The sequence below is a fragment of the Pinus tabuliformis genome, chromosome 3_1 (genome assembly GCF_031772625.1).
Source record: "Pinus tabuliformis cultivar Carrire ecotype Pingquan chromosome 3_1, CPIR1, whole genome shotgun sequence".
NCBI classification, from domain to species: domain Eukaryota; kingdom Viridiplantae; phylum Streptophyta; class Pinopsida; order Pinales; family Pinaceae; genus Pinus; species Pinus tabuliformis.
This window is the reverse complement of record NC_142301.1, coordinates 990,737,068-990,746,764: the sequence shown is the minus strand read 5'-3', so window position 1 is coordinate 990,746,764 and position 9,697 is coordinate 990,737,068. Positions and strand designations below refer to the sequence as shown.

The 9,697-nt window shown below is 33.1% G+C and overlaps 1 protein-coding gene across 2 annotated transcripts; it reads right to left on the bottom strand.

Moving 5' to 3' along the window:
* Positions 1-4,809: 4,809 nt before the first annotated feature.
* On the bottom strand, positions 4,810-8,546 carry LOC149191191 (anaerobic nitrite reductase Glb1-1-like). 2 transcript variants are annotated; one of them, XM_089412351.1, is made up of 6 exons: positions 8,404-8,546; positions 8,135-8,302; positions 7,402-7,555; positions 7,103-7,217; positions 5,724-5,840; positions 4,810-5,426 (listed from the first exon to the last, which is right to left on the bottom strand). In XM_089412351.1, exons 1-6 carry the CDS (start codon positions 8,471-8,473, stop codon positions 5,286-5,288), a joined length of 765 nt encoding a protein of 254 aa, XP_089268477.1. In that variant the 5' UTR covers positions 8,474-8,546; the 3' UTR covers positions 4,810-5,285. The 2 variants fall into 2 exon arrangements, with proteins under 2 accessions (XP_089268477.1, XP_089268478.1); XM_089412352.1 differs by having other exon boundaries at positions 8,135-8,299; positions 8,404-8,538.
* Between the last annotated feature and the right edge of the window lie 1,151 nt (positions 8,547-9,697).

Here is a 9,697-nt window from a genome sequence, read left to right as displayed (position 1 = left end):
CACATTCTGGTGTAATCATCAATAAATGTCATGATATATTTATTTCCATTTGCAGAAGGAACAGGAATTGGACCACATAAATATGAATGAATGAGTTCAGACTTCCTATGTGCTCTTGAATGTGAATCATGAAAAGACTGTTTGCTATGATTTCCTAGAATGCAAGCATCACATTGCTTATGTTTCCTAGGAATTGTAGGCAAACCAGCAACACCATTTTTCTTCAATAAGCGGAGACTGTCATAGTTTAAATGTCCAAATCTAGCATGCCATAATAAACTTGATGGAAGTGTACCTTCTCCATGATGAGAAATATATGAGAAATTTTGTGCATGAGCAGAGGTTCCTTGCAGTTTGAGAAGCCTTTCTTCTTCTATTCCCCTCATGACAAGTGAGTGGTCAGATGCTTTTCTTACCTCAAGCTTGCCATCAAACATATGAATGGAGTGACCTTGCTGGCGGATGTGAACCAAGGACAACAAGTTTCTCTTGAGCTGTGGGAGATATAGAACATGATCCAGAAGAAAGTCTGGAAGACCAAGCAGTTTAAGCCTAATTGTGCCAAGCCATGATGGCTTGATTTTTGATTGATCTACAAAGTATACTGCTCCATCAACATTGTCAGTGAAATCTTCAAAAAAATCTTTTCTATGAGTCATGTGATAGGTTGCTCTTGAATCAAGCAACTAATCATTTTTCCAGGAAGCAAGTGAAGCATTAAACAAATCTTCATTTACTCCAATGTTACATTGTGCCTCAACATAGTGAGCGGATTCAGGTGTTTTACCTTTGTCTGTATCATCAGTTTTACCTTTTTGTTGGTTTCTTCTCTACTCAATTTTGTCCCATGGTAGCTTGCATGTGGATGCATCATGTGATCCATTTTCTCTGATACCATGTCAGGGCATCGCAGGTGTGGCAGGCAGAACTATAGAGAGCAATGGAGCAGATCAGGAGTTACAAAGACATAAAGGGTAAACAGGGAGTTGGCTTTGATACCATGTCAGGCCAGGTAGTAACTCCACAAAATAAACAACTGATTCATATTTTATTCCATAGGTAACCCATTTTTATATACAATAGGGAGTGATTGTTCAGTTCATCTCCCGATGACTGTTCACCTTCCCAATTTATTTATTTACATAAAATTCCGAATCATGAAGATTAGGTGTCAACAGGTGTAAGGGCATCCTTAAAGGAATTAGCATGAGAAGCAAAGGGTGCGCCCCAGCCTTTGGCTCCACCATTTAATATTGAAACTAAGAAGATGGTAGCATCATTGGTTTGTCTATATCCATGAAGTAGCCACATAAAAACAGAAGGGATTCCTGTTCGATCTTGAATTCGAGTAGCAAGCGCAGATACTAGATTGACTTCTTTCACCTGAATATAGAAAGTACTAATAGAGAATGACCTTACCAAGGCTGAAAAATCGAAGAGATCCTGAGCAACCGTCTTGGCTTAAATGCAGGAAGAGCCTTGTTGCAAAAGAAATTGACCCTTATTTACCAGGCCTGCAACAAAAGAAACAATATGAAGAGGATTCTCACAAATGGCATAGTCCTAAAGTGAAAAATCTCTCATGGATAGGGTGGCGACTGAGGTCATTAGGGTTTCCATCATGATCTATAAAACTTGATTACAGTGCACCAATAATGTATTACTAAGTTATAGCTAAAATTATATTTTTCTTTTTAAAAAGTTATATGCTTAAATTTAGAACAATAAAGTATGTATATTTATGTAAATTTTTAGAAATTTTAATTATGCCTATAGGAATGTGTGTTTTGGAGTTGGGTTTACACAAGTTTAATTTAATTATAGCCAAACGAAAGGGTGGGATTTATTTCCAAAGTAGCTATTCATTAATTAAAGAAAAAGTTCATGTGAGCAAGTGTCATATGAAATGAGTTATGATTTTTGGACCATGTGGTATTGATAAGCCATGACATAGGCCCTTGGTATTGTAACAAAAGTCTATTTACAAATTAAAAAATTTCAGAATAAAATGGGGTGAATCTTCATACTTAAGAATCTTGTGACATATTTTTTAAAATATATATATGTTTAAGTTTTATATTAGTTGTTTTTATCATTAATAATATTTAGTATTATTTTAAATAAAATTATAATTTAGTCAATTCTTATGATTTTTTAAATTTAAACACCTCTATATGTATTATGAATTAATTCAATACTTATTATATATTAATTCTTATTAGCATTTACTAATTATTTAATTTATATAAGTATAATAATGATTAAATTATTAACTAAAAATAAATCATATATTTCACATAAAAAAAATCTATAAACTAATATAATATAATATAATAATAATAATTATTATTATTATTATTATTATTTTGCAGTTACTTATAACGTAATATCTTTGGGTGATGATCAGAAGCCCCCATTTCAATCTCGGTGACACTTAAATTGGGATTGTAAAGGAAGAGTTATTAAATTTGTTCGTGTGGTTACCAACTGTCATCATGGACAGCCAGGCATGGGCAGGTACATTTAATTGCCAGGTTAGTCTTGATTGGAATAAACTTAGGTTTGATATTTGCTTTATTTTCCTCCTTTTTCCCCTTATGTCCCTTTGGGATCCCGGCAGAACCTTGATTGATCTTTGTTTGCTTTTCATTAATGGACTTTTTCATTTATTTGAAGACCTAAGCTATCAAATTTCCTCTTTATACACTGCAGTATATGCAAACATCCAAAACAGACAGACAAGTGAAAATCTCATGGTTTTTAATCTTGTTGGCCAACCTGTGAACCCTTGTAGATTTGTTATTCCTAACTAATACAATCCTTTGAGGTCTCATGGAACTCAAATATAGCCTTCTTTATGGCCAAATCCACCTTACTTTCCTCAACCCATTGGTCGATATGCCTTTGTCCCTTATGAAAGGGATCTATTGATTTCTCTTCCCTCCTTATCCCATGGCACTGAGTTCAAATCTCAGAGTTCGACATGTTATTCATACAAGGGTGAATAAGACAGGTCAGCTATATCTAGAAAGGGGTTCTTGTATCACAATTATACGCCTAATTTTGATACCGCATTCTAACTAAAACAGGATATGAATTATATTGTCAATAAAGCCATTGGCACCAGTTTGATGAGAGGTAGACGCGTAACTAACTATCCACAGAGGGAACTATAACAAAAATATGTACAACGGAAAATACACCCACATAAGGAATAGGAAATTCAGCTATAGTAGAAATATAAAGGCATCTATAAACTGAGAAACTAGGATAGTAAACTTTAGATCTATAATCAACCAGAAATTCAAATGATAGTAGAAATATAACAAAGTGCAGGACAATTAACTTCAGCTCTCTTCTGGATATCAAATAATCCGCAAAAATCTAATCGACCGGTCCATAAGATCCGGAGTTGCAGGCCTAGCAGACCATTTATAGCTCAAATTTACCATTTATAGCTCAAATTTTCAATTGCTTTTATTTAGCTTTACCATAGAAGATATGTTGTTTTGCATAGTAAACTTTTACTTGTAATATTTTAGCTTCTCATACTAAACGGTTCACAATGCCTTTGGAAACATGTGTCAACTCTTCCAACATAATATCAAGTCGCTTATTGGACATTTCTTCTCTGCTTATAATAGACATTTTAGCATAATATTTTAGCTTTTGATACTAAACTGTACATAATCATAGCTCTTTCAATATAACAGTAGGTGCCTAATTCTTTATGGTTGATTATTGGTCATTTTTCTCAGCACACTCTATTTTTTTCTTTAATTATTGTTTTAATTATTGTAATAAAAGTATGTAGAGAAAATTTTCACAATTAATGTTTTCTCTTATTTTTATAGAATAATAAAATTATAATTTTTTTATTAAGCAGAGAGGTTCATTGATTTTAGGGGCTCATTTTACAGCCCAGTATGATGTATAACTTTGTCTATCAGTCATCAAAATTGAAATTGTATTCATGTCGGCCCAAATAAAAAATAAAATAAATAACTATACAAAATATTTAAATAATATCAATTCAAAAAAAATTTAAATCTTCTCTACTCATATTAAATCCTTAAATCTATGCTAACTTTTAAAAAAATTATAAAATTACGTTTTTTATAAGCCTTTTAAATATCTTCTACTAATCACTAATCATTTTCATGTGAGACCTATCAAAGATGCAACTGCTCTTATTCAATATTATTAAATTTAATAAAGTAAAGAGAAAATTCACTTATGCACAGAGAAAATGAATGTTTTTAAGGTAAAGATATAATTTTAATATTTAAAAATTAAATATATGTAATGGGATTAAAATATTAAAAATAAAAGAAAAATAAAAGAAAAAATTTAAACAGATTTTATTATTATTATTGATTATTAATTATCCAGAATAATAATAATAATAGAATTAATTATGGACCATAATATATATCAGTTGATTTAGTTAAATGATAAATAATCGATTTAGTTAAATGATAAATAATCAATTTGCAATAGATGTTAAATTATTTACTAAAATGATTGATAACCAGGGTTTAAGTGCATCAAGAAATCAACTTTTACTAAATTGTAAATTGTATATTGTGGTTACAATAGATGTTAAATTAGTTACTAAAATGGTTGATAACCAAGTTAGATGTTAAATTAGTTATTAAAATGGTTGATAACCCTGTTTTAAGTGCACTAAGAAATCAAATTTTACTAAATTAAAATTGCATATAGATTCATAGAGATGGAATTGCAAATAAATCCATAAGACGGAAAATAGTTCAAATAACTAAGAACAATAGTATTACCAACACAATATTCCCTGAAATGATTGATCAAAGAATTGTAATTAAGAACAATAAGATTGTTAACCCAATCTATATGAGTTAAACTCTTTACAATCTACAGTGGTTTTACCCAAAAATTGAACTTGATGCAATTTATTGGAAATCTTGGTGCAAATGAACCTCCTTAGTTTCAGGACTCTATAACAGGTGTAAAAACTACCAAGGGATCTTAGAACAATGACCGAGGGCGTTATGTATAGCTGATAGGAGCCAATTATGGTTATTAGGGTTCTTAATTACTTCTCATGAACCTCAATGACAACCATCTTCACACATGCAGCTTTATTACTGATTATGAACAACGAATAATATCTGTCCACGAGGTCTTCAGGTTATCAAGAAATAGAATTATATCATCTCTTGAAACGTCATAAGCCAATATCTTAAATACCTACGAGGGATTAGTTGCCAAGACTTTGCCCATACTCAGAAACAAAATCAGGGCACTCATGGTTGCACAGTCTTCATTTCGCTTTTGATAGCTTCAGCCAATTGGGTATAGGCTTCATCCCAGGCAGTTTTCATTTCTAGAGACCACATGTCCGGAACAGCATCCTTAATAGTCTCGAGCAAGCAGAATTTAACAACCTGCAAAAGATTGAGATCAAAACAAATCATCAGCATTTAGAGGCCATTTAGCTGCACTGCCAAAATTTGTCCATTTCATGCAGAGTTGAACACTGATGTCATTAAATTCCACAAAATCTTGCAAATTTCAGTGTATTCTAATCATTCTAGGGACGTACTTTAAGAGACAAATTTGTTGCTATAATTTAAGTTTCTCTCAGTCTTTACTCTAACTTAACAAAAATATCATTCTTTAGGAAATGGGTTTAAATAAAATGAACGAAAAAAACCCTTCATGAGATTTTCCTCTGCACTTACATCAAAATGTTCATCAACTACTCCATATTTAAAATGAAGCTTCCCCATGTCCTTGACGTTTGATTCTGAGAATGTTGGCCTTCCTTTCTCTCGTAGTTGAACAGCAGATTCACAAGTCTGCAATATGCTAACAGTAAGATTCATGAAGATTTTGTGTTGTTATCCCTACTTTATACCAGAGAGAAGAGTACATGTTGTTGTATTCTATATTCGTGTCTATATCTACTTAAAGTTGATCAAAACCAGTCATATGCCATAACTGAAATGTGGAAAAAAAAAACAAACCCAACAAAGGTAAAGATATACTACAAATATACAGTAGTCAAGAAAAAAATGCAGAGACATAAACAATTACTAAAATTTAGCATCCTTTTAACAAAGCTTCTTAGATGCAGTGACAGACTCTGAAGCACTGTTGAACATATATTTGTTCTCGCTGCAGTGCTTCTTAGATGCAGAGACAGACTTTGTCACCGCATGTAAGAAGCCCTCCTGAACTTTTTGTTTGTGGTTTTATTTATTTACTGTTGTGTTTATGCAATAGATCGATGCATGTCTTGGGATTGTGATTTTTTTTGTACAGTGTATATATTGCACAGGTATAGTAGTAAGGAAACATATGTAAAAACGGAGACAGTTATAACAATAATTAATATATGTTTAGGAGTGTTTCTTAGATGCAGAAAAAGTCTTTGTCACTGTAACTAAGAAGCACTAATGAACATACTTCTTGCTGTAACTGTTTCTGTCTCTGCATATATTTCTTTACTTCTGTGTCTGTGCAAGATAGACCATTTACATAAACAAAAGAAAAAGCCAAAATCCCAAGACAGGCAAGAATCTAATGCACAGACATAGTAGTAAAAAGCCAAACTAGAGACAAAATAAATTACAGCAACAATTAATATCCGTTCACCAGTGATTCTCAAATTGCACAGACTGAGTATTTTATCCCTGAACACGAGAACCCCTGCTGAACATATAGTTCTTCTTGCCATAATTGTTTTGGTCTCTAGATTTGGTTCTTTAATATTGTCTGTGCGATAGACACTTGTCTGTGTTGGAATTGTGGGTTTTTCGACACGGTCAGAAATCCATTCCAATATGAGAATACAATGTGTTATAGAATTAGAAGCAACACATGTCCACCAATACCCCTGTCTATTTCGTTATAATGCCAGTCTGGCCTCGTCTAAAATGCATATAGCTTGGATATTTGTTGCCTGAGTTTTGTTACATATTATAATCCGGTATGGAACTGGGTCTCTGTTTTGTTTTTTAGCATAAGGAAATTTAAACTTTATATAAATAATTCTGGCTACACTCATTGACAATGATCTTAATAAAATTACTATTTTGAAAACTGGAATAAGTCTTACCATTTTGAAAACTGTGATAGCATGCGCCTTGAGCTTTGCATTCTTTTCGATTGGGACGTCAGTATCATGTAAAAACGAGAATAGCCGTTTGGCTGAAGGCGCAATCTCAAACACTCTGTAACCAAATAAACGTTTTTTTCAGAAAGAAAAGCATTATATTTATATCAAGGAAATATATATACATCATATAACTGATGGGTAGAAACAGGTCAAGGACGAACTCAATGGCTTTTTATTGTTTTATGGAAGATTTGTTGAAGGGAACACACAGATTTCCGCGATTGCGAATACAAAATTACCTTAGAAAGAACCTAAACCCTAGTTCGGAAGCATTTGATTTCATGGCATTCCATGATTTCTTAACTAGGGCTTCTTGCTCCTCTGTAAAAGCCCTCGCCCGGACGTTTGTAGTTCTGCCCCTCGTACTGACTATAACACGGCTCCAGTTACTACCTACATTCAACCAATATGCATGTTTTCTTGAGAAAATTCGGCCAATAGAAATGTGTTATCGAAGAGATAATTACAGTTTCGGGAAATCCAGTTGCAGCCAATCATGTATTCTTGAGAAATTTTGATATATTTAATTGAGATTTTATAGATATAAAATTATTTAAATTTGAATTTATTAATTTTAAAAAATGATATTTTCCCATTTTTATAATTTTTTTTGCAGTACGAAAAAAGCCTGTTCTCATTTTTATATTTATATTTGATCATTTTTCCATTTTAACATCTTAGCATTCCGCTGTAAAAATGCGTTAAAAAATTGGTATATAAATAGTATGCCTAATCTATTTTTTCATATATTGTGAGTTTTAAAAAGTAAAAGGTGTGCGTAAACTATTTTTGCCAAAAATTATTTGTTCATATAATTTATAAAAAACGAATAAAACATTAAATTGCTGAGCTTTAACAATACGGATTCACCTTTTATCCTCTCACGAACTTATTCCATCATAAATAAATAAATAATAATGCCAAAGCTACACAGTTGGAGTTCAAAATAGAGGAAAGCAGCAGAGCACTCACTTGTGAATGTGAAGGGAGATTTTCGTAACATCATTGAGGTGTCTCCAGTTCTTTGGGTTTTATTCCACCGGACGCCAAATATTTTTCCTCCATCACAATTGGCTTTCAAGCTACATAAATCCTTGTGCCTCGCAACCAAAAGAAGTTGCCCTTTGATTGTTCCATCTACTGAACCATTTCCAAAATTATTTGCATAAAATGAGAGCGCCTACAACAGAAAACATTTTAATAAAATGCCGAATTCGAATTTTACAATATATCAAACTTACCATTATGAGATGCTGATGCTGATATATTGGTGCCATTGGGCAAGACAGCAATAGAGTAAACTGCAGCCATGATGCTCCAAGTTTCTGCTTACATTACAGGGTGAAACTGAATATTGTGTTATTCACGGCATCGTCGACTATATATAGAGTATGCGTGAAAATAGATGGGCATCCGCCCGTCCGCCCGATTGTAGAGTCGGTTTTAATCACCCGACTCTACAGTCGGGTTAAGGGTCATCGTTAAGGTTCGACTCTTCAATCAGGTTAAGGGTCATCGTTAAGGGTTACGACTCTACAATCGGGTTAAGGGTGGTTTCCGATGACCCGACTCTACAATCAGGGTTAAGGATGGTCGGTCCGGACATTCCAGCACTGCTGTAGATTTCATTAAACCGGACCCATCCCTCCCTCGTCTCAGCACGAGCGTTTTTTCGTTAAACAAAGTCCGAATTGAATTGAATAATGCATTCCTGCGGATGGGTAAATCTGTGTGGTGGGCTAAAGTTTTTTAGTGAGTTTTTAATTGAAGCTGACTTCACATACAACAAATGGCTATGATAAGGCAACCCTTCGAGTTACAACAATTTGGAAAGGTCGTTTGACACAGAGTAGTTGTGTTGTAACTTAATACTATAATAAATATAGTGTGTATTTAGAAATATCACCGGAGGCCCCATGACACGGATTCATGAGATACCGTGTATATGGACAATGAATTCATTTTTCATGTGCCATGTAATTGATACACGCATGGTGACCACATCCCCGTTTTAAAGTCAATTAGATATTTACAAAATTTTACATTATTTTTGTCTTAAATTGGCATGGTAAATATGTGTATCAATATTTAGTGATCGGGGACACTGCCTTATAGGGTCTAAAATTGGGATTTTTCACTATTGAGATTGGTGTAAGTGTTTGGTCAGTTTGAGGACAAAAACCAAATAAAATTTATATATATATATAAAATAGGAAAATTAGAATTGATGGAAGAGCAAGTTTCATTTATCTCACCAGATTCATTTAAATTTGGTAGCTTTTTAGTGGTCTAATTTTTTGAACTTTTTAGAGAGAACCATCTTTTTGAAACAGACTAACATATATTTGACACTATCTGTGATGAAGTCGAAGGTGAAGTAACTCATGTTGCATTTGCTCCATATTCTCTGCCCACTCTAGGTGAGGAGATACAAACTAGTATTGAGAGGGAGGGTGAGCCTCATTTCCCCAAGATTACTCATCTTCAAAGGATATATTTAAATTTGGTAGCCTCCCAATGACCTAATTTGTTGAA

Excerpts from the sequence above, each read along its gene's own strand:
- LOC149191191 (XM_089412351.1), bottom strand. The coding sequence starts at position 8,473 with ATGGCTGCAGTTTACTCTATTGCTGTCTTGCCCAATGGCACCAATATA. Across the intron at positions 7,556-8,134 it reads ATCTCCCTTCACATTCACAA|GTAGTAACTGGAGCCGTGTT; the intron begins GTGAGTGCTCTG and ends GGTTGAATGTAG. Across the intron at positions 5,427-5,723 it reads TAGTTGATGAACATTTTGAT|GTTGTTAAATTCTGCTTGCT; the intron begins GTAAGTGCAGAG and ends AATCTTTTGCAG.